General features: G+C 37.6%; 1 protein-coding gene across 1 annotated transcript in view; it reads left to right on the forward strand.

Annotated features, from left to right (window-relative positions):
• Positions 1-27,015, forward strand: part of SMG1 (SMG1 nonsense mediated mRNA decay associated PI3K related kinase) — a 59,876-nt gene that overhangs the window by 16,722 nt on the left and 16,139 nt on the right. The window contains exons 5-42 of the mRNA XM_036392142.2: positions 526-584; positions 1,277-1,490; positions 2,245-2,370; positions 2,464-2,536; positions 3,223-3,320; positions 4,795-4,968; positions 5,931-6,155; positions 6,267-6,368; positions 6,796-7,065; positions 7,611-7,741; positions 8,426-8,587; positions 9,045-9,163; positions 9,588-9,675; positions 9,758-9,859; positions 10,370-10,510; positions 10,802-11,001; positions 11,244-11,440; positions 12,098-12,265; positions 13,050-13,204; positions 13,671-13,816; positions 14,482-14,683; positions 15,598-15,707; positions 16,104-16,251; positions 16,629-16,788; positions 17,389-17,509; positions 18,143-18,391; positions 18,677-18,961; positions 19,969-20,113; positions 20,386-20,524; positions 20,816-21,046; positions 21,139-21,316; positions 21,938-22,099; positions 22,374-22,591; positions 22,760-22,914; positions 23,824-24,046; positions 24,985-25,231; positions 25,819-26,048; positions 26,602-26,850. Of these exons, the coding sequence (XP_036248035.1) occupies positions 526-584; positions 1,277-1,490; positions 2,245-2,370; positions 2,464-2,536; positions 3,223-3,320; positions 4,795-4,968; positions 5,931-6,155; positions 6,267-6,368; positions 6,796-7,065; positions 7,611-7,741; positions 8,426-8,587; positions 9,045-9,163; positions 9,588-9,675; positions 9,758-9,859; positions 10,370-10,510; positions 10,802-11,001; positions 11,244-11,440; positions 12,098-12,265; positions 13,050-13,204; positions 13,671-13,816; positions 14,482-14,683; positions 15,598-15,707; positions 16,104-16,251; positions 16,629-16,788; positions 17,389-17,509; positions 18,143-18,391; positions 18,677-18,961; positions 19,969-20,113; positions 20,386-20,524; positions 20,816-21,046; positions 21,139-21,316; positions 21,938-22,099; positions 22,374-22,591; positions 22,760-22,914; positions 23,824-24,046; positions 24,985-25,231; positions 25,819-26,048; positions 26,602-26,850 (6,402 nt within the window). The remainder of the gene's footprint in view (positions 1-525; positions 585-1,276; positions 1,491-2,244; positions 2,371-2,463; positions 2,537-3,222; positions 3,321-4,794; positions 4,969-5,930; positions 6,156-6,266; positions 6,369-6,795; positions 7,066-7,610; positions 7,742-8,425; positions 8,588-9,044; positions 9,164-9,587; positions 9,676-9,757; positions 9,860-10,369; positions 10,511-10,801; positions 11,002-11,243; positions 11,441-12,097; positions 12,266-13,049; positions 13,205-13,670; positions 13,817-14,481; positions 14,684-15,597; positions 15,708-16,103; positions 16,252-16,628; positions 16,789-17,388; positions 17,510-18,142; positions 18,392-18,676; positions 18,962-19,968; positions 20,114-20,385; positions 20,525-20,815; positions 21,047-21,138; positions 21,317-21,937; positions 22,100-22,373; positions 22,592-22,759; positions 22,915-23,823; positions 24,047-24,984; positions 25,232-25,818; positions 26,049-26,601; positions 26,851-27,015) is intronic.

Raw genomic sequence — 27,015 nt, forward strand, 5'->3', positions numbered from 1 at the left:
GAAAACAAGTCTTTCTGGTTATGTTTACTGAAGAGCACTGGGTCATCAATAATGCTTCATCTCCAAAATTGTATTCCATTTTACTAAAATGCAGTATTGCCTAAATAGAAACTTTAATATTTCAGATTATTTTATGTGTTCCATTAAATTTTCCAGTGATACAATTTATTTATTAATATTAGAGATTTGGTCTTTAGTAGATGCTACTCATGAGCTGCGTGATGTGTCTTCCATGATGATGTAATGTTATCAGCAAGAACTAAACTTGGAACAGATCTTGATAGCAGGCTGCCAGTATTTTCATGGCTACTGTAAATAAATATCAAATATAACATCTAGGATAATATTGCAGTATTGCTTAATATAGTTGATGCTAGTCTGCAGTGGCCATGGAAAGCATAATGGCATTTTCTTGCCAAGGAGAACTGGGAGTGTTGTGTTTAATGTGGGTGTAAGCAGGACCTATTGTGGAGGCAGTATTGGGCAATTACTGTGCTTATGCCTTTTATGTATCTTATATTCCAGGTACTTGTTAAACAACTGGATAATATCCTGACTGCCATTCATGATGTGCTCAATGAAAGGTAAGTTGAAAAAATGCTCTAAAGGGGAAAAATAATGTCAGCATTAGGTTTGAAATAGAGAGGGAAAAGTTTGAGAGAAATTGATTTGCTAGTTTTGCATGGGTATCCCATTGCAGGAACAGAATGAAATTAGGGGGGAGTAAAGCTCTTAGGTATATCAACAGTACTGTTGGGCTGTCTAGAGCACACCTCCCTTGGCCAGAATGTGAAGGCACAAGTGTGGCTTTGATGCTGTGGGTAGTGTGGAGTCTGTCTCAGGTGTGTTCACTCAGCTGGTGGAGCTGTGCAATGCTGTGGTGGTGTAGTTTCCAAAACAAAATGAGTTTTTTTACAAGCTGAGTCATTTACATCCAATGAAGAATGTATGTAGAGGATGCTGAGGTTTGTGTGGGCTTTTAGGTGCTTAGGTCAGTGTTATTTCCCAGAGTCAGCTGCATATTAAGAACTATTTCTATTGGGTGGTGTGTTGCTAGTGAAACAGCACATTTGCATACTTTTATTCAAGTTGATTTACTCCACAGAAATAATGTTTCTTAGAATTTTATCTTAGCTTTGCCACTGCTGCCATTAAGTAGGAGAGAAGCAGCTTCATTTCTGCATATATTTTCTTTTGCTTTATAATTTTGTTCATGCTTCTGTTTGCTGTCATGGCTGGAGATCCCAAGTTTCTTTTTTTCTCTCCAAAAATGCAGTAGCAAATTGCTTCAGGAATTGAGACAGGAAGGAGCTTGCTGTCTTGGCCTTCTTTGTGCTTCTCTGAGCTACGAGGCTGAGAAGATCTTTAAATGGATTTTTAGCAAATTCAGTTCATCCACAAAAGATGAAGTTAAACTTCTTTATTTGTGTGCAACCTACAAAGCACTAGAGACTGTAGGAGAAAAGAAAGCATTTTCATCCTTAATGCAGGTAAGACTACAAGTTAAAACATGATTATTAATGATTTTCTCAGTGCAATGCTTGAATGAACTTTTTAAACTGGAATGAACAGTAAGTAATGCTATATTGACATAATCAGTAATTATCACTACAACTGGGAGGGAACTTTTTGAATGGGATTATTTGGTTCTGGTTAAATTAGAAAAGAATGACATGTCTTTGTAGGATCATACATATTTTGATGCAACTTTCTAGTATTTATGGCAAATCCAAGAAGAATCTTGTTGAGACAAAAAGATAAACTTATGTGGAATGGTACACAAAACCCGACCTTTTGATTGTTTTGTGCCACCTCCTGTTTACAATTTCTAACTGGAATGGTGGGTAGGTCTGAGAAGGAGTAGGATGTGTGCAGACAAGATGATGTCCCCTTGTACAAGTTTTAGGGTTTCTTATTTTGGGTGTAGAACAGCTATGGCCAGGTCTGTGCTCCAATTTAATAGTTACTTTACAGAGCCAGAAAGCTTCAGCAGGAGAAATAGGACTTAAAATTACACAGTTGTTCTGTGGCTAAAGAGCTAAAGAAAAGTGTTCCCTGGCTCTGCCATATATCAAGCAAATGCCCCTTTGAAGTGATTATTTTCATGCAGTGAATGTGATGCCTTTTACATTTTGTTCCCTGCAGAAGGAGTAGAGTTTTGTTGACTGAATCAAAGTAGTTTGTTGCAATGTGTTCTCTCTCATGTTAATGTGAAATATCTGGTGGCTTTGCTTTACTTTTCAGCTTGTAATGACCAGCCTGCAGTCCATCCTAGAAAATGTTGATACACCAGAGTTACTGTGCAAGTGTGTCAAGTGCATCCTTTTGGTGTCTCGATGCTACCCACACATTTTCAGCACCAATTTTAGGGTAAGCTTCTTTGTGCTTTGTGTTTTCTTTCTGTAATGGAAATGTTGGTGCATTAAATTGGAAAATGACTCTGTTTTCACAATTGCTTTCCAGGACACAGTGGACATCCTGGTTGGGTGGCACATAGATCATACTCAGAAACCTTCTTTGACACAACAGGTCTCTGGTAAGTTTGGCCACAGGAGCTTATGGAGGGTCTCACAGCCTGCTCCGGCTTGCGGATGTTTGGGGTTTATTTACACCAGTTTTGTTCTTCTGACATGCAAGCTGACATAAAACCAAATTAAGTTTCTGGCTACATAACAAGATACTTTGTTCCTAGCTTTTTAGTAAATTTGCATTTTCCATTTTTTGCTAATTCTGGAAAAATGGGATGCTTTATTCAGGGTACATTTAAACACCAATTGTTGTGTGCAATTTTATAACAATCTTTAATAAATTTATAGGTCTTAGTATATCCTCTGTGAAAGGATATGTTTTTTCCCTATGTACTTTTAGAGAATCTTTCTCATAAAGATCCTGTACTGGCATTTAAAAGATGAGGAGAGTTTTTCCAGTAGCTTTGTCAGTTTTCTTGGGAGTTACTCTCAGCAAGTTTATTATGCTTCTTGTGTCATAGTCCTAGATTCTATCCTTGGTGTTTACTGCTGTGGGGCAGAACTGAACCTTAAAATTATATTTACAAAAGGACAGAAGAGGGAGATACAATTTGTATTTCTTTTAAAAACATCTAGCGTTAGTATTTTCATGTAGATGACCTCTTAGCTCAGCAACTTTTCCCTCAGAAATATGCAACTAAAATTTAAAGATTGTATGTCACCCTGTATTAATTGGCTTGGTATTTTTGTACAGGATGGCTGCAGAGCTTGGAGCCCTTTTGGGTGGCTGATCTAACCTTTTCTACCACACTTTTGGGTCAGTTTTTGGAAGATATGGAAGCTTATGCTGAGGTAAACAAGACTTTATGGTATATACCAGAGTTAACTGTTACAGTTTTCTTAATAAACCCACAACTGTGATTTTCATGCCTGTATTACTTTTGTAGGCTTTCCTGGGGAAAAGAGGACCAAATTATGGAGTATAATTCAGTCATGTACAATGACCAACTGCACAAATACTCATGAACTATTTAATTAGTATCACAACCAGGCCCTCAGCCATTGTTGAGAATATAGTGTTGTAGTAACACTATAAACAATTGACCAAACAGGAATGCTTTTATTTTTTAAGAGCTGATGTGAAGACAGCTCATGATTTTTCCTTGATGCTTTATTTAATTGTCCAACCTCAGAGTGTTTCAGAACTCGTAACTGTTGGGGGGAGAGAGGAAATCTTAATGTTTCAAAAGACTAATGATAAATCTGTCTTTTTAAAATAAAGCAGCAGATTACATTGTGCAGGAAATAATGGAGCAGGAACTGATGGAAAATGAGATTATATTCATTTATTATACTTCATTTTGACTTTGTAACCTTTGCTTAGTTAACAGGGCATAGAGTTGATCTGATGCTGTCATTAAAGGAAGTGCTTTGGGGCTGGGGGGAGGAGTGCTGTCTTTTAAGGTGTAGGTGCTTACATGATAATGTACTTACAGGTCAATTATACTACATTGTGTGTGTTAATATGCAGGTCCTGTAGGTAAAATTGTACTTGGAGCATAATTGTGTCACTCAAAGCAGAATCAATAATTTGGTCAGTGTCATTCTCTGTACAGCAGGGCCTTTGCTGGGGCAGCTTTAGGATTCTCAGGGCAGAGCAGTAAATCACTGCTTATCAGGCTGGCTGCTGCTCTGGTCAATGTGTGTATTCTTAGTCACGGAAGAGTTTTAAGATAACGTGTGCTAACATGGAGGAGGTGCTTCCAGCCAGTGTGTTTATCTCACAGTGGGGCAGAGCAAGGCTACAGCTCTACTAATGAGATCAGCACTTCTGGGAATGTTCCCAGGCACTGGTGCCAGCTGGCATGGAGTAGGCTGTTAGTGAACTCTTGGTCTCCAGATCAACGTAGTTCACATGTATGATAGGATTGGCCAGTCAAACATCTCCACTCCAGTTTGGGGTTGGGAATTTTTGGAAGAGTGGTAAAAGTGTGCTGACAACTGTTGTAACAGTGCAGCAATACAGATGATCATGTTCCAGAGACCAGGAACTTCATAAGCCTCAGGTTTAATTTACAAGATATAGTCTGAGTACTTTGTTTCAGTGGCTAAACTCATTGCTACTCTGTGACTTCTCGTTGTCACTGTGTGCCTAGATTCCACCTTTGTGTGTGTAGTTAAGAGATACTGGATAAACACATCTTTAATTAGACTGTACAGTTTAATGTCTGGAAATGAGATGAAGTATTTTCAATCTCACATTCTGATATTTTACCCATGTGTAAGTTAATGATGTGTGCTGATACACAAACCTTGTGTGCTGCAGGACCTCAGCCACGTGGCTTCAGGGGAATCAGTAGATGAGGACATTCCTCCCCCGTCGGTGTCGCTGCCCAAGCTGGCTGCCCTGCTGAGGGTGTTCAGCACCGTGGTGAGGAGCATCGGCGAGCGCTTCAGCCCCATCAGGGGACCACCCATTACAGAAGCTTATGTAACTGATGTAAGAGCTCCACTGCTTTGGCTTTATTGGTTGCTCAAATGTTTTGTCACCATACAGCAATGCCATTGACTGAGCTGATTTAGGTTTTATGAATGTCACATGAATGTGTATATTCTCAGCTTTGAGTAAATCTTACTTTTTTCCAAGAAATACGCTACAATAATTTTATTGAAGTATAGATGGTAATAGTGGCACATGGAAATTGTATCAGAAATTAATTTTTTAGACATTTTAACCTTAGTTTTATCTTGAAACTGTTATTGTTTATTCAGATAACTATGCCGCTGTAGAAACTTGAATTCTACTTATGAGTTTGATTTTATAAAATGTGATGATTTTTCTTTCGAAGTTGAAATTTCATCTATTAAATCTGATAGCAAACTTTTCTAGCTCTATAGTATAGGATGGTGTAAACTCAGAATAAATATTATATAATATGCTAAGTAGCTGATAGAGTTCTGTGATGGGTGAGGAGATAAGATAAAAATGCTTGCACTCAAACTCTTGTGGCTGCTGGATGACCTGCCCAGCTGGAATTTATGCCCTTGCAGAATTTTGTGAGAGACACAGCTTCTTGGGTAAATAAGTGTATGGATTTCCCAGTTGAAGACAAGACAGTTATGTAACTTCTGCATTAATCTGCACGGGATTCTTATGACAAAATCTCAAGAAAACTCCTCTGTCTTTTTCAAGGGGATTTCTGGTGATGTTAGTTGGAACTGAATAGAACTGTGAATCATGAATTTAGGTTTTGTAGATCTCTAACTGACTTGGAAACCAAGCAGTTGAAAGTTTGTTTTTTCTTACACTTCTGAAGTGTAATGTCAAGATTACATTTTTCAGAATAGAATTGAACAAGCTGCAGAGCAGGTGATGGGACAGGATATCAAATGGGTGTGAAGACAATTAATTAGCATCTTTCTTTAATGGAGTTTAACTCAGTTGTGTTTTTAATTTTGCAGGTTCTGTACAGAGTAATGAGATGTGTGACTGCAGCAAACCAAGTGTTCTTTTCTGAAGCTGTGCTTACAGCTGCCAATGAGTGTGTTGGGGTTTTACTTGGCAGCCTGGATCCCAGTATGACCATACACTGTGACATGGTCATCACCTATGGATTAGATCAAATGGAAAATTGTCAGACTTGTGGCACTGACTATGTCATTTCGGTCCTGAATCTGTTGACACTGGTTTGTACATGTTTTTATTCTTGTGAGGGACTAGAAAAACAGTATTTTGATTAATCTTTAATAATGAGTAAAAATTCAGATGAAGTTACTTATTTTGGTTTTTATCCCCAGATTGTTGAACAAATAAATACAAAACTACCATCATCATTTGTAGAGAAATTATTTATACCAGAGTCTAAACTACTTGTTCTTCGTTATCATAAGGAGAAAGAGGTAAGAGGAAGTAACTTCTACAGGTATATTCCAACAGCCTTCATGCACTTCCTAGAATATATTAAGCTGTAAAACTTAAGCTGTAAAGCTCAACTTAAATACGTTTTTTTAGTCTAACTGAATATCTGAAATTTCTGAAAAGACAGATATAGCTACTTCTTTGCTTTAGCATTTAGATTTGATAAGAAATTGGAAAGTTTGCCATCATTCCAGGTAGAGAAGTCCTTAGTTCATCTGGCTTTGATACTCAGTGTGTTAGGTGGATGATCTAGAGTCTGTAAGTAAGAGGTGTAGAAAACTGAAGATAGATATCTGTATCAGACTAAGCTATTCATAGATGAAGAAGAGTGATTTTAAAGTCTTTGTTGCTGATTAGTGTATTTTATGATTTGTTCTAATCAGTTATTGCTGTAATTATGTTCTCAAGGTCGTTGCAGCAGCTCTTGCTGTATACCAAGCTGTATTGAGCCTGAAGAACATTCCTGTTCTGGAGACTGCTTACAGGTTGATTCTAGGAGAAATGACCTGTGCTTTAAATAGTCTACTCCATAGTTTACATCTTCCTGAGGCCTGTTCTGAAATCCAGCATGACTCTTTCAAGAAGCTTATATCCAATGTGGATAATGCCAAGTTTGTTGTTATATTTGATCTCAGTGCTCTAAGTACTATTGGAAATGCTAAAAACTCATTAATTGGGGTGAGTAAAAACTCAACAGACAGTTCATGCAATAAGTGTAAAAAATACTTGGTTACTTAAAATTAATGTATTACACCAGTAGGGTGCATATGTATAACTAAAATGATCATATTTGTCACTGAACTTCCTAAGCTTCTAGCACTTCCAGTGCTAAAACTTAGGGGAAACAGTGGGTGGATTGTATCTCTAGTTGTTGCATAATGAAAAGCAGTTTATAGGAAAGAGCATCTTATCAGGGTTATTAAGGGTTTAATGCTAAGATCATCATAGTAATTGCTTTTGAAACTCAAGACAGATAAGAGCAGCTGTAAAATGTCCTTTGGTAGTATATTAGCCATATGAAAACACTTTCCAGATCTTTGCATGTAAAAACATTAACTACTTTTAGCCAACTTCTAAAAAATGGGAAAGAAAATAGTTACAGTCAGAAAACAATGGAGTTAAATTATCTCCTGTCAGTAAAAAGGGAAAGACATTAATTGATGGTGTGAAAATTACAGTTAAAAGTAGGTCCTAGTTTTTATGTTTCTGTGATTGTTTTATAGATGTGGGCCCTTTCACCAACTGTGTTTGCACTGCTGAGTAAAAACCTGATGATTGTTCATGGTGACATAGCAGTTCACTTCCCTGCTGTCCAGTATGCAGTGCTCTACACGTTGTACTCACACTGCTCCAGGTATGGGGTTTGATAATTCAGCATATTTTAAGAGCACTAGGATGGACTGATGTGAATAGAATATATTGTTGGAGGGATGAAATGAAATAGGCTGTTACAATCAAATGTTTGCCCAAACTTCCTTAATTAATTTTTACTTTCATTAATTGCAGGGAAGCTGTATCTCGGCCAGGAAGGCATATCCTGGCTTAAAGTTGGCCTTTTATTCAAAGGCAGATTAGAAATCTTGTTTGAATAGAGATAACTGAGGGAGAACTCTGCTAAAAGTAAATTAGGAAAGATTATTTACTATTTTGCTTAATGAGAGATCTGGGAGAGGTAATGAGATGTAAACAACAGATGTAAATACATTTTAGAGTTTATTAATACAAACTGTTGTTAAAGGGAATAATTTTAACTGTTACTCTTTACATTCTTGGCTGTGGTGATTTTTCACTAAGCATTGGATACCAGATGCAGTTGAGAACAGCTTACTGACCTGCATGGACTGATAGGAAATTGTAGCTTTGTTCTTCTAGGCTAGGGATCAAAATATTTGGGTTTTGACAAAGTGTGGTTTGTGTGTCTATGTGTTCATTTAACTTTTGTTGCTAATTGTTGATGTTTTCTCTCCTCCTGTGAACTTCAGGGAAGTATCTCTAATCTTGGGGTAGCTTTACAGTTTGTTTTTCCTTGCCTTTTCAGGCACGACCATTTCATATCCAGTAGCCTCAGCTCTTCCTCTCCCTCTCTGTTTGATGGAGCAGTTATAAGTACTGTAACTACAGCAACAAAAAAACATTTCTCAATCATACTGAACCTTTTGGGGCTACTGCTTAAGAAGGATAACCTTACTCAAGATACCAGGTAAGGAAAATATTCTTAGAAATTGGGAAATTTTTTTCTGTCCGGTAGAATACATTAATTCAGAAACCACAATAATTTGAATTTGTAAAACTTGGGGTAAATTTAACCTGTCAAATGTTGGGTTTTTTATACACTATTAGTGAAATTGTGGGAAAAAAAAATGCTGCTTGTTTTTATTGTATGAAAACTAGAGAAGTTTAAACCATCCTAAGATCTATCCAGTAGAAACAGAGCTTTCAAACTTCACTGAAAGAAAAGGTTTGCTCACTGAAATTATCCTTTTGCAATAGTTGCCATCCCGTATTACCAAAATGCTGTGAAAGCTGGGGACATCTTTAAAGTTAAGAATAACTTGTCTAGAAAGTGTGAGCTGTGGTGTGATACTGATGTACAAGGTGAAGTAGTTTGAAAGTACCTTTCTGTAACTGTAGAGTGACTAAACTTTTGGTTTTTGAAGGAAACTACTTACAACATGGGCTTTGGAAGTGGCTCTTCTGATGAAGAAGTCAGAAACATACACACCGTTATTTTCTCTCCCATCTTTTCATAAGTTTTGCAAAGGACTTTTAGCAAACAGTAAGATATTGCATATTTTTACTTAACTGTCTTTTACATTTCAAAATGAAGTACTTAAGTAGCCTTGTCCCACTGATAGTACCAATTGTACTTGTTTCATTTGCTTTAAGAATGCTTCAAGGTAGTATTGTGCAAGAACTTAGACTCTTTTTATGATTTTTTTTTAAAGTGGATCCCTGCCTGTTACTTAAACAATTGATTTTCTTAAAATAAATTGCAATCTTAAGAGATTTGACACATCACTGACATTTTTGGTAGACCAATTTCCCAGTCACAAATCATTTCTCAAAAGCACTGGAACAGTTCTGTGATGTATTCAATTCCAAAATCTGTAAATAAGATGGGAACAAATGCAGAGTAGTGCAGAAGTTACCTAATTCCAGCAAGAATAACTTGTTTTTCTCCTTTCAACTCCTTAATTTAGCACTTCTGGAAGATGTGAACATTTGTCTTCAAGCATGTAGTAGCCTCCATGCCCTGTCTTCCTCCCTTCCAGATGACCTTTTACAGAGGTACTTGCACAGAGTTCTGTCTGTTATTAGAATTCTGCTGATGATGGGGATATCAACAGCTCTTTCCTTTTTGGTGTTGCAGGTGTGTTGATGTGTGTCGTGTTCAGCTTGTCCATAGTGGTGCTCGTGTGAGACAAGCTTTTGGAAAACTGCTCAAGTCAATTCGTTTGGATGTTGTGTTGAGGTGAGTTGCTCAGACCAGCTTCAGTGTAAATAATGGATTAGCTTCTTCAGAGACACTTAACCTGAAAAATAATGCCAGTGGACTTAGTTCAAAATCAAAAAGCATGAGCTTACAATAGTAGTTCTGGGTTGATGGTTGGGCTTGATGATCTTAAAGGTCTCATCCCACCCTCTGTGGTTCTAAGTGTCTTGCTATCTCTCCTATGCTTTTACTGGTCTAAGAACAGTATGTAGTACACAAAGTAATTAATAAATTTGCTAAGCTGTGCATCACTTCTTGAAGCAAACACTGAGTATCTGTGAGGTCCCTGTTGTCCAGAGCTTCAGCAATATTATGTCCTATAATTTGCCTTGAAGACCTGAACTCTGAAAGCACTTGCTATTAATACCAAAGCATGTAATTACTTCTAGTCATCCTGTATAGATATAGTGTGTGTGTAACTCTTACAAACCTTGTTTTGGTCTAGTCAAGTACATTACAGCATGGGTTGTTTTCCCTCTCTTCCTGCAGTAACCGTACCCACACTGAAATACAAGAAATTTCTTTGGCCATAAGAAGTCACATGAGCAAAGCTCCAAGTAACACATTCCACCCACAGGATTTCTCTGATGTCATCAGTTTTATTTTGTATGGAAACCTCCACCGAACTGGGTAAGAACTCCTTGTGGAACTGAAATCTATCAATGTTGAATTTATAGGAAACAAGTCCGAGTTACATTTAGTTTACGATTTGTAATTACCATTATAAACTATGTTGCTTTAATTTCAAACTTTTTTTATACTTTTAAGTATTTATAAACATCTTACATACACATCTTTTGGCATATTTTCCTATATACATTGCTGCTTGGAAGTTAATTTTGTGTGAGATCTGTTTGTGAACAAGAGGGAGATGAAATGTGTACAGTATAAACTTGTCAATGCACTGATGTTTTCTTTCAGGAAGGATAATTGGTTGGAAAGGTTATTCTACAGCTGTCAAAGGCTAGATAAGAGAGATCAGCCAGCCATCCCTAGGAACCTATTGAAGACTGATGCTGTGCTGTGGCAATGGGCTGTCTGGGAAGCAGCTCAGTTCACTGTTCTCTCAAAGCTACGAACTCCTCTGGGGAGAGCCCAAGATACATTTCAAACAATTGAAGGTAAAGTAAAAAATACACTTTATTTTGATGAGATTTTTTGGTAAGGTTGTGAGGCAAAGGTGTTCATGTCTAAGGCAAGAGGCACAATGGATTTATTTTTCAGTGCTTATAGATTTTAAAGATGCTGCATAATTACTGTTAACTTGTGGTCGATTTTGAGAGCTAGCATTGCTATCCTTTGCACATTTAAATACAATACCATGTGGTAACTCTTTTTTCCCATGTTTTGGTAAAATGTGCAGGTATTATTAGGAGCCTTGCAGCCCACACATTAAACCCTGATCAAGATGTCAGCCAGTGGACTACTGCAGACAATGATGAAGGACACAGTAGCAATCAGCTCAGGCTTGTTCTTCTTCTGCAGTATTTGGAGAACTTGGAAAAGTTGATGTATAATGCATATGAAGGATGTGCCAATGCCCTTACCTCTCCACCCAAGGTTTGTCTGTCTTGCAGTGCTGATGTTGCTTGGAACAGTCTGGTGAATGAACAGTGTTTTCAGGATTGTTCAGTTCTTAGCAATGGAATTCCAAAAAAAAACTTCTCAAAGTTTGAGACTCTTAAAAAACTCTGGCTTTAACTTTGGCATAATCCTACAGAACAGGTTAGACCAGGCTTTGTTTCTGGAGTATCAGCTTGCATAGTGGTACAAATCCAGCAAGACTGTAGTACCTCTGATTTGTAGCAGTTACTTATTTGTAGATTGTCAGCAGCCCTATTATAAAGTAACACAGTTATTTAAAGCTCTAATTGCTTTTTGGGGAGTGTAGTAATTATTTATAAGCAACATACCCCATTGTGTATTTCTAAGTGCAAAACATTCTTCACTGTTGAAATAGACTGCTTAGTTACCAGATTTTGATGTGACACTAATAGATGATTTATAGTTAGTTCATATTAAAACTTCTGGCCTGCCAGTGTGCCTGGCCAGTTGCATGCTACATGTGATTTCAGACCATTTGCATTAATAAAATGAATGATTAATTGAAGACTGGAGAAAATAAATCTTCCTGCCTTTGATATCAATCTTAAGTACTTAGCTGTTTGGGTTTGTGCAGAGGAATGTTGTTGTGAGACTCCTTTCCTGTCTCTGAAGGTTATCAGGACGTTCTTTTACACCAATCGCCAGACGTGCCAGGACTGGCTGACACGGATTAGACTGTCCATCATGAGAGTTGGATTGCTGGCTGGCCAGCCTGCTGTGACAGTCAGGCATGGATTTGATTTACTCACAGAAATGAAAACTAATAATAGTATCACTCAGGTACTCTCTTTTCAAACTCTGTGGACTACTGCAGAAATGTTCACTATGATATTCTAAAAGAAGTAAGCTAAGGCAACCAGTAGTTACTAAACCCAGTGGTATGTAAAAGAATGAGTTCTTTAAAGCCACATTTTTAATTTGTGTGTTTTTGTTGTGGTTGTGATACTGTGGATTGGAATTTAGGATGTTCTGAGCACCTGTAGTCAAATACTACACAGGAACGAATGCTACAGTTAATTCACATTTTTAATTGAGCAATTTCTAATTTAGTACAAACCTTGTGAAACTGGTGCTGCATTAGTGTGAGGCCATCCCATGCTTGTGGTAGTGTGATGGTTTGCTTACCTGAGGGTTGTGTCATGGGAGTACCCTTCCTCTAACTAGCAGCAGCTAAGTTCAAGGGTGGGATGGAAAGATAAAGTAGTTAAAGCCTTCTTGAAAGGGTTGAATAGTTTCTTCAGTACTTGACTTGATTTGCTTAAATGTTTTACCAAAGGTGGTTTGATAGCTCTTTGTTACTTTGTGCTCCCTTAGAAATGATCATATAGGTACAAAGCCACCACACAGTGATTGCTCACCATTGGTGTTCAGGCTGTGAGTTCACAGCACAAACTCTTCCCTTGGCTCCCCTGCTCTTCCAAAAGCAGTGCAGTGGATGGATATCAGAGCACTTGTAGATGTGTATAGGGAAATACTGCTTCACTGTTTCTGAGTATTCACCCACAGACAGGGGGCTCTTGCATTAGATGACTTTTGTTAAATAATGCTTTTGGTTTGCATTTAGGGAAATGAATTGGAAGTGACAATTATGATGCTGGTAGAAGCATTATGTGAGCTTCACTGTCCTGAAGCTATTCAGGGTATTGCTGTCTGGTCTTCTGCTGTAGTTGGGAAGAGCCTCTCCTGGATCAATTCTGTAGCTCAGCAAGCAGAAGGACGGTAAGTTTTCATAAATTATTGGATGCTACAAACTTGAAGTTTTTTCCTTCTAGGGAAAGTTCTGCTTGTGAGTCTTTTAAACTGTGGCATGAGTCAAGGCTGCTGATGAATTTCCATGTCAATTATACTCAGTGAATCTTTTCAGAGATGTAGTAGGTATTTAATCAGTATTCAGCTCTACTCATTCAGATTAAAATTGTGACAGTCAAGTATAAAACTCATTTCTTTCTTTCTTTCTCTACTTGATTTGAAGTTTACATTAAAACTTTTATGGACAAGCTTTTATCAAATGCTATAACCTGGAAATTCAGCTAGCAACCTCATATCCTATCTTAATCCCTTTCTTTTGCTGAAGGTGATATGAGTATTGGAGTAAAATAATGCTCAAAATCTAGTTTATTTACAAAAAAACCAAAAACCCAACCTGGTTCTTTAAGATGCTGACTAAAATATTGAACTGTTTTAGGTTTGAAAAAGCAACTGCAGAGTACCAGGAGCACCTCTGCTCCATGACTGGGGTGGATTGCTGTATAACAGGTTTTGACAAGACTGTTCTGAAGTTGGCCAATTCCAACAGTGTGAACAATGCCAGCCCAAAGCATTCCTTGAATGGTCAGTATTTGTTTTCTTTTTAAGAGAAATACATCTGTGTAAATGTGTGCATAAAATAAGAACATTCAGTGATACAGCCATGGTAATGTCTGACTCTGAAATCTGAAAACCTGTTTCTGTCTGCAGTTAAACTGAACCACTTAATGCCCTTGAAACCACTATTATGTGTAGATAGGAGGGTTTGCAGTACTGAGGTCTAGCTGAATGAAACTAAAGGTAATAGGTAAAATATTTTGTAACTTACTAATTTAAATCTAGTTTATTTTAGATCATCATAACTTAAACCTTAGTGTTTATGACATAATTGTATCATAAGTGCACCAGTTACTCAGAGATTTTTAACTTCTAAGACTTGGTTGCAGTATTCTGTTTCATCTTTGAAAATGAACCTCCCTTGTTCCCAATTTAGTTGTTCTGTGTTTCTGTTTTGATGCTCCTTTACAGATATAAACTAAATTTTTTCAAAACCTCATCTGAAAAGGTTCTCTTTTCCCTTAGAAGAAGTGTCAGTGGAAGAATCCTGTTAAAGTTGTGTAACTTTGATTTTTTTTTTAAATAATAGTTTTTCTTGACAAAAGATATAGAAATAATGTTTGAGTAATAGAACTGCTGTTTGAAAATAGATATTTAAGTGCGTGTTTCTGTAAAATTTTTTCATTCCATAGGAGAAACTAGAAAAACTGTTCTGACTAAGCCAAGTGAGTCTTCACCTGAAGTGATAAACTACCTGGGTAACAAAGCATGTGAATGTTACATTTCCATTGCTGACTGGTCTGCTGTTCAGGAGTGGCAAAACATGGTCCATGAACTGAAGAAAAGCAATAGTAATACCTCAATCAACCTGAAAGCAGATTTTAACTACATAAAGTAAGGGTATAATTCATTTTTTCAACAGTACCTAAGAGTTCATTGTTTTACAACTGAAATATTAAAGTTTTAATGGATTTAAAATTGGATGTCAGTTTCTAATAGAGGCATACAAAGAAGAGAGAGGTGTGTTCTTGGGAGGGTGAAAACTTGGCCATGGCATTTACAGATGAAGAGATAACATCATTCTAAATAGCTACTGCAGCTTTCTGGCTGCTGAGGCTGCTTAGTATTCAAGAAAAATATCTTTCATTGAAGAAAAAAAGATAGCAAATTTATTCTGCTTTACTCAGCAGAAGATGAATCCTTTTGCACAACTTAAATAAAAGGTATCTCATGTTCTTAAAAATATCTTAATGGAAAAAGTGTAGGAAAGGAAGTGGTCTTGGCTGCTGAGTTTCTTAGTTTTGTTTCTTTTTTTAAATGAAATTTAGAATTGTAGCTTGTGCATTTATTTCCTGAACTTTGATATTTTTCTAGTTCATGAAAAACACTTGTGACATTGAATAGATCTTCAAAGTTTGATAGTTTCTTTTTATTTGACAACTTGATTGCTTTCCACTCCTGCATGATTGTGGTCAACATAGTAAAATCCTTTTGGCTGAAATTTCTTGACTTAAAAATAAAAGCACAGAAAGGGACCAGTGAAATAAAATCTGCAGGTCTGAAAAGGTGACAGCTTCTGTCAGAGAAAGAGGCTCTTCTTTCCCTTTGGTACTGCATTCATTCATTTGGTGCAGAACTAGTGCCTTTTATTGATGTATGTGATAATTGAGATTTTGGTTAGAATTAATCATAAGCGCTCTGTAGGATTTGGAGTTACTCTTGAGTCTTTTCTTTTTGCTGTGTAATATAATTGGCAGCTGGAGTGAAGTAAGAACTATGAAAATAAAACTATAAATGTTGAATTGCAGATCTTTGAGCAGCTTTGAGTCTGGACAACTTACTGAATGCATTGAACAACTAGAATTATTACCAGGAGAAAATATCAACCTGCTTGCAGGGGGATCCAAAGAAAAAATAGGTATAAATGCATAAATTAACATTTACTTCAAATGCAAAAGTAAATATTTCTTTGTGTATCTGCTTGTATAAATGACAGACTGAAACTTCTGAATGCAGTTTGCTGTGTTCAGTGGACTGACCATAACCCTTATGAATCAAACTTCAAAATGATTGGCAGTGGGCATCCTAAACATTGATGCAAGTGTGTTTTCTGGAGTTATTGTGACTGTTTATAAGTAATCTGTGATGAATATTCATAATAGAATATTATGAATGCATACACATATAAAATATATTTTTAAAAGAGAGGGGTTTTTTTCCTAACTTCCTTACTGTGAAAAATGCATTATCAGATGGTGAAACATGATACAATTTGGCAGTTCTAGTTGGTTTCAATTGTTTAATCTCCATGTAGACATGAAGAAGCTCCTTCCTAATATGCTAAGTCCTGATCCAAGAGAACTTCAAAAAGCAGTTGAAGTACAGCTTTTGAGAAGTTCAGTATGTCTGGCAACAGCTGTAAACCACATAGAACAGGAGCAAAAGTGGCAGTCAATATCTGAGTAAGTTGAAATGTGCTATGAATTAATGTGAAAACTGTGAAAACCTGTTCTAGTTTGTTAAACATAACTTTGTGTAAAGCTCCAGCATCCATGGCAGTTCTAGCTGTTGTGAGTTATAAGCTTACTGAGGAAAAATAAGATTGTTTAACATGGAATTCATATAGTTTATAAAGTACTTGAGTTGGTAAAGTACTTCTGTGTCAGCTTAATAATAAAGTACTGTAATGTAACTTGTATGATATTGCACCACTTTCTCACCATCCTTTTAAAGATACTGATTTTGTTACTGATTTTGTTTTTTCTTCAGTAATTTTGATATCATTATTTACTCTTACAGTCTAGCTAAGAAAATGACTGTCCTGATCCTTTAATTTCAGAAATCTTATCAAGTACCTAAAGCAAACCTCCCGCATTGCCATTGGGCCTTTGAGGCTTTCCACGCTCACAGTGTCTCAGTCTTTGCCAGTGTTGAGCACTCTTCAGTTGTACTGTTCTTCTGCTTTGGAAAACACTGCATGCAACAGGCTGACATCAGAGGTAATTCTGTGTGTTTAAAACCTAAATTGGGATAATGTCTTTTGCCATGTCATACTGTGGAGTATTGAATGTAAAACATGCATTAATTGTTTTGACTGTTAATCGTACTGTCAAAAGACCTCATTTAGGTTTCTAATGTGCCTTGACCCAAGTTTTTATAAGTTTACATCTCAATTGGACTTCTCTCTATAGTTATAAATATGCCTCTCTTTCAATTACACTTACAGTATTTTTGAACTGTTATTTATAGTTGCCTTTTAGAGTGTTGGTATTTCTTCTCTGAATACATTGTAACATGCACTTAATTTACTTTCAAAACAACTTAAAAATACTCTAATAAAAAATCACTTCAGCAATTAAGAACTGAATGTCAGACTTCAACCACTATGAATGTTCTAGATGTAATTTCTAATCCCATTGTTCAGAACACAACAGTGTTGTCCTCTCTAAATCAAACATAAAACATATTTCTCTTAGCGATAAAGTGTGGTTACCAATAGAAATAAGAATGTTTGTTTGCTCTAAAAATGGTCTTTGTTTTTAATTAATGGAAATGCATGGTAGTAAAGTTGTCTCTCAAGACAACTGTGCCTCTTGCAGGACTGTCTTATACCTCTCTTCAATGAAGCGTTGAGGTCATGCAAGCAGCACGATGTAAGGCCATGGATGCATGCCCTGAGGTACACAGTGTACCAGAATCAACTGATGGAAAAGCTCAAAGGTGTGTAAGCTCTCACGATGGTGTTGTGAAAAGCAAATGCAGAATTTGAACTTGTCTGCTGAAAGCAGCACCTGTCTTTTTCTAGTATTTTAGATGAAGTACTTTTTAAAAGCAATTTTTTTTTCCTTCAAGTGTCTTGTGTTACTAGTCATTGTCTTGATTAGTCCTGTGATGTAGACAGTTTCAAAAAGAAAAACAACATTCTGAAGTGTTTAATAGTTGTATACTCCTCTCCTAATAACCCCTTACTTGCTCATCATTTCATGTTTTAACTGCTTTCACTTTTGAACATTTCAACATTATGAATAATGAGTCTTCACACACAGTCATGAAAGCCATTTAAATGTGCAGTTTGATAAGAAGTAATGGGAGAAAAAAAGTTCTGTCAGGGGAAAAGTAGACTTATTAGCTGAGAAGAATGGTTATAGTGGGAAAAAATCTTTTGCCCAGCCAATAATCTATGGATATAATTTGTTTGACATGGGGTGTATAAATATTCTAGGCAGAAATGAAGTCATCTAAATCTCTGAAGCAATTTTTACTGATGCCCATGTACACTATATATTGGGCAGAAGTTCTCTGTGTGTCAGTGGTTGAATACTTTGGTTTACAATGTCTTGCTCTCCTCTTCAGAACCAACAGTCCCAATTAAAAGCCATCTAATGGAACTGGGCTTAACAGCAGCCAAGTTTGCGCGGAAGCGAGGAAACATCGCCCTGGCTACACGGCTGCTGGCCCAGTGCAGCGAGGTGCAGCTGGGGAAAACCACCACTGCACAGGACCTAGTCCAGCACTTCAAAAAATTGTCTGCACCAGGTCAGATAGATGAAAAATGGGGTCCTGAACTTGATATTGAGAAAACAAAGTTGTTATACACAGCAGGTGAGTGTTACATTATAGTGACTTGACTTTTTTCCTTATAACCAGGCTAATTCTCCTCACCTTGAAGAAGTGACAGTAGGGCACTATCACTAGGAACTGATTTCATCCCATTAGCTGTTGTCTGTCTGAAAGTGTTTTCACAAGTTTTTTTCATGCTTGTCATTCTTCAAAAGAGAATTTTCTGTGTAAAAATATATTGCTACAAGTTGTATATGAGTGTGCTGAATTTCAGAATTGTTTTAAATAATAGCAGTGTACTGAAAACCTGCTTTCCATGATATGCAGGTCAGTCAACACATGCCATGGAAATGCTGAGTTCTTGTGCCATATCTTTCTGCAAATCTGCCAAAGCTGAATATGCAGTTGCTAAATCTATTCTCACACTGGCTAAATGGATTCAAGCAGAATGGAAAGAGATCTCAGGACAGTTGAAACAAGTATATAGAGCTCAACAGCAGCAGAATCACAGTGGCCTGTCTACCTTGTCTAAAAACATATATAATTTGATTGAGCTGCCAGCTGTTAATACACTGGAAGATGAATATCCCAGGATTGAAAGTGAATCTACAGGTACGTTTGTTCTCATTGTTCTTTTTTCAAATTAGCTACTGATAAATATAGTGAGGGATAAGATCAGTTATATTGATGAAGACTAAGTGCTCCATCACTCATGTATTTGTTTTCCTAATACATGTGTGAGGGGTGTGTATTTTGTGCAAAAGGTAACTATACACAGTTAAAAAACCCAAACACCTTAACATATTTCAGATTTCTGTCACATTTTTCCCATTCAAGTAATGGTGGCCTGAGAAAGAAACTGGGATATGTTTGTTTTGTATTGAGGATATCAGTTATTGCCCTGTGTGTGTTTGCTTTCAGCTTGTGTATTTGCTAAAGTTTGAGTTAGATCTTTCAGGTTTAAGCATGGAGAGGATTTATGTTATGAAGGCCCCCATAAGTGTGAAAAATACTTTAGGATTTTTCATTATCTTTAATCTGTAATTAATCTGAACACTTCTGCTGTTGCTGCAGAATGTGTTCTCATTCCTAATTTCCAGCAGACTTTTCTTTAAATGTTAAGATAAATTCTGTGTTTCGTTAAACTTAGATTTCATAAATAATTTCATTCCTCTCATGCAGAGTCAGAATTATTGTAGAGCTGTTGGTGGATGTTAAACAGTAGGTGCTTTCTGACTTGATGACGAAGAACATAAATATATACACAAATAAACACAACCACAGTGCCCTGGGTACTTCACAGAAATCTTCTCCCTGGAGCACTGTGCTCCTTTGGAGGCCATGAGTTCCTTCCCTCAGTTCCACCTCTCTGTGAGAGAGGAAGGAATTGTAGAGTGTCAGCAGTGCTTGTTGGCAAATGGAAACTAGGCTTAATTTTAGTTCTGAAGCTGTGTCAGAACTGAAAAATAATTGCATTTTGGAAAATTTTGCACTGTTGGGTATTAATTTTACTAAAAAAATACTGTATACCCCTAATTTTTGGTGTTATTTTCTGTGCTAAGGAAGGCCTAAGTAGGTTTTACACTGTAACACATATTACTCTATTTCTCCCATCACAGTAAACATTGGAGTTGGAGAACCAGACTTCATCTTGGGCCAGCTCTATCACTTGTCTTCAGTACAGGCACCTGAAGTAGCCAAGTCCTGGGCAGCCCTGGCTAGCTGGGCTTATAGATGGGGCCGCAAAGTAGTTGATAATGCCAGGTAAATACAGCCTAGTGCTTGAATTTGTACAGTACAATTGGTTTTCTTAAGATAAACCTTATCTGTGTATTTATGATTGCTGTTGTATGTGGTCTGAAGTTTGCCGTGAGCGGAGAAATGAATTTTCTCCTGGTTAGTTGCCTTTGTAAAACAAAGCTAACTTAATTCTGAGATAAAGATGATTTCTTCCTTCAAAAAGTTTTATAGATAGACTTGCAGTAGCTCCACAAATACTCATGTAATGGGGATCAATAATTCATTAACTGTTACAGTCAGGGAGAAGGTGTTCGGCTGCTGCCCCGGGAGAAATCCGAGGTTCAGAACTTGCTCCCAGACAACATCGCAGAGGAGGACAAAGAGAAAATCTATGGCATTCTTGGGCAGGCAGTGTGTCGGCCAGCTGGCATTCAAGTAAGTGTAGATTTGTTTGTGTGAAAAAATGTTCAGCTTCAGCATGAACCTTATTTCCTTCTTCTTGCAGTTCATGTTAACTCTTGTAAATGTCTTAAAGTTAAAATTCAGACAGTACAAGAAACCATCTGTTAGCTATGTGGTAATCCACCTGTTGGATGAACTATGGTAGTCTGGTCAAGTAATGCAGTTGCATGAGCTGCTAGGCAAAAACTGACTTAGGAGCTAAGATTGCCTGTAGGAATTATTGGAGGACTTAATCAAACCTGCTTTCCCTTTATTTGCATTTAGGATGAAGATATGACTCTACAAATCACTGAAAATGAGGACAATGAAGAAGATGATATGGTGGATGTGATATGGCGTCAGTTATTAACAAGTTGTCCCTGGCTTTCAGATCTTGATGAAAATGCAACAGAAGGATTAATTAAAGTCTGGAGGAAAGTTGTAGACAGAATCTTCAGTCTCTATAAACTGTCCTGCAGTGCATACTTTACTTTCCTCAAACTCAATGCTGGGCAGGTTAGTGTTGATGTGGAAACCGAGTTACAAAGTTTTTTAAATGAGGATATGAGCTGTATACTTAATTTAGAGGAGTATTTCTATGTTTCAAGGTTCCACTTGATGAAGAAGATCCCAGACTGCACTTAAGAAACACCTCTGAGCAAAGCACAGATGATGTAATTGTCATGGCAACTCTGAGACTGTTGCGCTTGCTTGTGAAGCATGCTGGAGAGCTTAGACAGTATCTAGAGCATGGGCTAGAAACTACACCTACTGCTCCTTGGAGAGGTAAGCATATATTATCTAGCTGTTAAAATTGATTTTGAGACATTTTCTCTAAATGCAGAAAGCTGTTTATTGCACTTTGGTAAAATTTTTATTTAAGTGTGAGGAAAGGAGACCCTGTCTTTTACTAAATGATGTCACTGAAGATGTTAAAGTCTGCCCCACACTCTGATTGTGAAGTAGATAAGTAGCACAGATTTTGATCCCCTCCTTACCCCACTTGAAGACATAGAAAGGAGAAAGGGGATGTGGTTTGTGAAGTATTACATCATATGACCACTCTAAAAAACAAATGAGGTGGGTTTTTTCTAGTTATAGTTGAGAAAGATGTGTGACTAAAGCTACAAGTTTCAGAATTAGTTGTTTGTCACTACACTGCAGGTTCTGGTTGTTCAGGGACTTCCCCTCAAAGGTTATAGTGTTAGTGTGGGAGGCAAAGAGGAGGAGGCCACCTATTGTAAAATTGCTCTTTGTTTTGGACTTTTTTGTAAATTGGTAAATTTGTACTTCTTTGATTTACATTCTCCCTATGCAAAAATAATGGCATGCTTTTAAAAATAAAATTCTATCTCATTTGAAGAGGAATGAAGTGAATCAGCACATTTGCTTTTCCTCTTTCTGCAGGAATTATTCCCCAGCTTTTCTCTCGCCTGAATCACCCAGAGGTGTACGTACGTCAGAGCATTTGCAACTTGCTCTGTCGAGTTGCTCAGGATTCTCCTCATCTCATCCTCTATCCTGCAATAGTGGGAACCATTTCACTTAGCAGTGAATCCCAGACTTCAGGTATGGAGAAAAGGAAAAAGCCTTCAAATAAACTTAAGCTACTATATTTTTATATACTGGGTAGGATGATGCTGAGGTGGTGTTTTTGTTTTCTCAGTTTTGATCTTAAGAATATTTGTGGTATGGGAACTCACTGATATCCTTAATCTGATTTACCAGATTTTGCAAATTTTTCTTATACTTCACCAATACTTAGTGGGGACCTGATGCTAAATAAACTATGGAGTGACACATCTTAGTGTAGCTAATATTTTATCATCTGGTTTTAATTCAGGAAACAAGCTGCCTTCTGCCATCCCTACTTTGCTTGGTAATATACAAGGAGAAGAACTGTTGGGTGGCGAATGTGATGGAGGGAGCACTCCAGCTTCCCAGGAAAGTAGTAAAGATGATACAAAAGCTGGATTAAATGAAGACCAAGCAATGATGCAAGACTGCTACAGCAAAATTGTGGAGAAACTCTCTGCTGCAAATCCAACAATGGTATTGCAGGTAAATAATTCAAATGTATGTTGCTTCAGTGCTTGAACCACAAATACGTAATTTTGTGTCTTGGCCTACTGAAAGTTTTCTGTGTCTCTGTCTTTTTTCCAACTTGTTCATGTACTGAAACAAATCTGAATTTTAGTTCTTTCGAAAAGTGACTCTTGCTTTCTCCAGGTTCAGATGCTTGTGGCTGAGCTGCGCAGGGTTACAGTTCTCTGGGATGAGCTGTGGCTGGGAGTTCTCCTGCAGCAGCACATGTACGTCCTCAGACGGATTCAGCAGCTGGAAGATGAAGTCAAGAGGGTCCAAAATAACAACACTCTACGGAAGTACGTCTGTTTCAGTAACACAGGGGATAATCATAACAAATGTTTATTTCTGGGGAACTAAACAGTCAAATGAATCAGCAGTGGTGTTGTTCCTGAATCCATACTATCCCAGCAGCTGCTTTGTAAGCCTGGGGCCTTATTTCAGGAACAGTTTATGCTACAGCTACTTCTCCAGTCAAATGGGAGAAACAGTCTAGCTGTGAATCCATGTTGTGATTTCTTTCGTAATACCATGTTAGAACCCAATGTATATTGTATTGTGGATGATGAGATCCTTTAGTTCTCCATTTCCAAGTCAGATGAAATGAGTATACACCGTTCAACATGCTTAATCTATTTAGACATCACTGTAAATGTAGATGTTTGGAGTAAACAAGAATGTCTTAATCAGATTTTAGTTTTCAGTGTTGAGCAAGTCTGTCTTCTCCCTCACCTGGGTTCTCCTGTGAACAGAATAGTGGAAGAGTAGATCCATTCACTGAGCACCTGGCTAAGCTTAAGAATGCCTCTCATTTTCTGTAGTCAGGACTGACATGGAATGGGAGAGCAGAATGATCTGAATGTCTCTTCTTTATAGTGTGGTGCATCCTCAACAAGTAGTAGTAAAAAGGTCCTTTAATAAAGGAAATCAGTTGCTTAAAGTGATTTCTGATCAGAGCTTCTAATCAGGGTTTCTGGTGGTGAACAATGCATTTCAAATGTTTTTTTTTTTAAGTGTGGTTCAGAGGAACACTTACTCAATGTGGAATGAAATACTCTTCATTTTAATATGATCATAACTGAAGACCTCATTTTAGAGAAGTAATTATTTTTGTGAGTTCTTCAATGTCTGTTATTGTTTAATGCTGTCCTTATGAGAACTTGGTTTTATGGCATTAAGAAGAGGGTTTTGTGTGTTTTTTATAACAGAGAGGAGAAAATAGCAATCATGCGTGAGAAGCACACAGCTCTGATGAAGCCCATTGTGTTTGCTCTGGAGCACGTGAGGAGCATCACTGCAGCTCCTGCAGAAACTCCTCATGAGAAATGGTTTCAGGATAACTATGGAGATGCAATTGAAAATGCACTAGAGAAGCTTAAGAATCCTTTGAATCCTGCTAAACCTGGAAGCAGCTGGCTCCCATTTAAAGAGGTATTACATGCAAGAGGAAGAGTACCATGTAGAGACACTTGCTGCACCATGTGCTTGACCCTCTCCTTCTCTTGCTGTTCTCTTAGCATATCAAAATTGCAGCCTAAAATTTTGTCTTAGCAGTCAGCAGAGGCAAGCTGGGCACTAAAACACCATAATTTTTGCCTCTAGCCAGTCCTATTGATTGTCTGTTATCACATTTCTACCCATTGAAATCACATTTTTCAAATCTTACAGCTTCTTCTGTGTGGGATGCTGTCAGCTTTGGAAGCAGAGGGCTTTCTTTCTTTTAAATAGTGTCTTTCTGAAACTCTGGTATTTGAGTTTAGTTGATTTTAACTTTTAACAAGTTAATTCTGTTTATCTAAGCATAGTCATTGGGCTGTGCAGCAACTTCCAAATGATCGACCCTTCCCAGAGGTCCTTTGTCAGTTATGTCATCTTCTCCTAGTTTATGGGTTTTAAGAGAAACTAAATATTCACTTGTCTCTCCAGAGCCAGCCTGGTGTTTTTAAAACCAGAACAGAGGTTTTACATGCAAATAGACCTTTTTTTACTTGTACTTCCTCTTCAGCTTTGTAATACAGACAAGCGTTCACATATATAAACAGGAGGTTGCTGAATGCTGCTGCCTTTAACCACAGCTCAGATATTTGTAAATACAGGAGCAAACATCTTGAAGAGCATGATTTGTTGTGATTTTGCTTCTTGTCACTGCACAGGGTATATTTGCTGCATAGAGGAAGTTGTTTAATTTTTGTAATCTTCATCCTGAACTCTCTGGATTAACAGCATGGCAAGGGTGCAAAGGAGTTTAGGAAAAACCTTTGTTTTCTGGAAGATGACCAGCATTAAGTCTGGTTTGATGGTGTTTTTGTTCTTACTGCTAACTGTTAAGGTGAATGTCAACCTAAAAGAAAAAACTTTCTTTGGAATAGGTAATGCTGAGCTTGCAGCAAAGAGCACAGAAACGGGCCAGTTACCTCTTACGGCTTGAAGAAATCAGTCCTTGGCTGGCTGCCATGATGAACACTGAAATAGCACTTCCTGGAGAGGTGTCCACCAGGGACACAGTCACCATCCACAGTGTGGGCAGCACCATCACCATCCTGCCCACCAAAACCAAACCTAAAAAGCTGCTTTTCCTGGGTTCAGATGGGAAGAACTATCCCTACCTGTTCAAAGGTAAGTAATAGAATTTTTCTCATACCAGGTACTGTCTCTTGTTATAAATTAGACTGTATTAAAATTAGGAAGATTGTGTGGTGCAACTCTAGTTTTATTTGCCTGAATGGTAGAGAGAAAGAGGGGTTTGAAGCATTTGCTCTCTCTCTTCCCTACCTCTCATGTCACCAGATATTTTTCAAGGAATTTTGCCATGTGAAACTGTAAGTCAAATCCCTTCTTTACAAGTCTTTCATCAGAAGCAATGCTCTGCTTGGATGTTGATAGGATTAGCTAGATGCAATTTTCCAGAAGCTTAACGTAGCCCCTAAAAGACAACTTTAGAGACTTCTTGTTTTGCCTTCAAGGGAATGGCCTATTTGTTATGTTGTAAGGATTGTGTGTACTGCTCACACAGCAAGCTGGCATAAACTGGTAGGTAAATACCATGTAAACACTTTGCTTTAGGCCAAACAACTCATCCTTAATCTACATATTATAAAGACATTCATAGTCTGACATGTAGTAGGTTTAAAAAAATACTAAATTTTGGGCTTTAGGAGAATTTATTTTATCTAGAAGCTAATTTTTAAACAAATTTCTTGTAGGTTTGGAAGACTTGCACCTAGATGAGAGGATCATGCAGTTCTTATCCATTGTGAACACCATGTTTGCCACGATCAACCGGCAAGAGACGCCGCGGTTCCACGCGAGGCACTACTCGGTGACACCCCTGGGGACAAGGTCAGGCCTCATCCAGTGGGTGGATGGAGCCACACCTCTGTTTGGGCTGTACAAGCGCTGGCAGCAGCGGGAAGCTGCTCTGCAGGCACAAAAGGTAACAGCTCTGTTCTGTGCCAAGTGGAACAAGGCAGAGGAGAAATGCTTGTTTTGATTTGCTTTGTGATTCTAAGTCACATGGTCTTACAAGGATTGTTTTGTTCATAATAATGCAGGAGGGTTCTGTGTATTCATGTATCTTGAGACTTCAGCTGAAGTCAATAAAATTGCATGTCTGTTATTTAGATATAATTACAGTATGTAACATAAAAATGCTCTTCTGGCACGCTAGTTCAAGAGAACTGTTTTTTACAAATAGAATTAACCTTGATTGAAATCATTTTAGTTCTATATCTTGTTTACTCATTTCATTCTAAATACAGTTTTTGCAGTTATATTTATGAGATCTACTTTGAGAATAGAATTAGGCCAAAACAATGTGTTTTCAATCTATTTAGACCTTAACTACTGAATTTTGAAAGCAGTCTTTGAGCTGAAGAGGTCATGCTCAGTTAAAGCATTGATTTCATATTTCATTCTCACCAAAACTGAATTTGGGATTTTTTTTTTTCTGTGCTAATACATCAACTACCATTTTTCATCTCTTCTAGGCCCAGGACTCTTACCAGACCCCTCAGAACCCTGGAATAGTTCCTAGACCCAGTGAACTTTACTACAGTAAAATTGGACCTGCTTTAAAGGCAGTCGGGCTTAGTCTCGACGTGTCACGTCGTGACTGGCCCTTGAATGTCATGAGGGCTGTTCTGGAGGAGCTGATGGAAGCAACTCCCCCGAATCTCCTTGCCAAGGAGCTCTGGTCATCCTGTACCACACCAGATGAGTGGTGGAGAGTTACACAGGTGAGTTACAACAGCTGTATTTTACATAGGAGAGGCTGTGGTTTTAATGGGATGAGGGGCACCAAATGCCTGAGGTGTGGTACTTGTGAGTTTGGAGAGCTGGTGCTGCTATGAGTTTGAGGAAATGTTGGCAGTTGTGCCATTGAATTTAAAAATGGGTATAGA

This window comes from Molothrus ater, chromosome 16 (genome assembly GCF_012460135.2).
Source record: "Molothrus ater isolate BHLD 08-10-18 breed brown headed cowbird chromosome 16, BPBGC_Mater_1.1, whole genome shotgun sequence".
Classification (NCBI taxonomy): Eukaryota; Metazoa; Chordata; class Aves; order Passeriformes; family Icteridae; genus Molothrus; species Molothrus ater.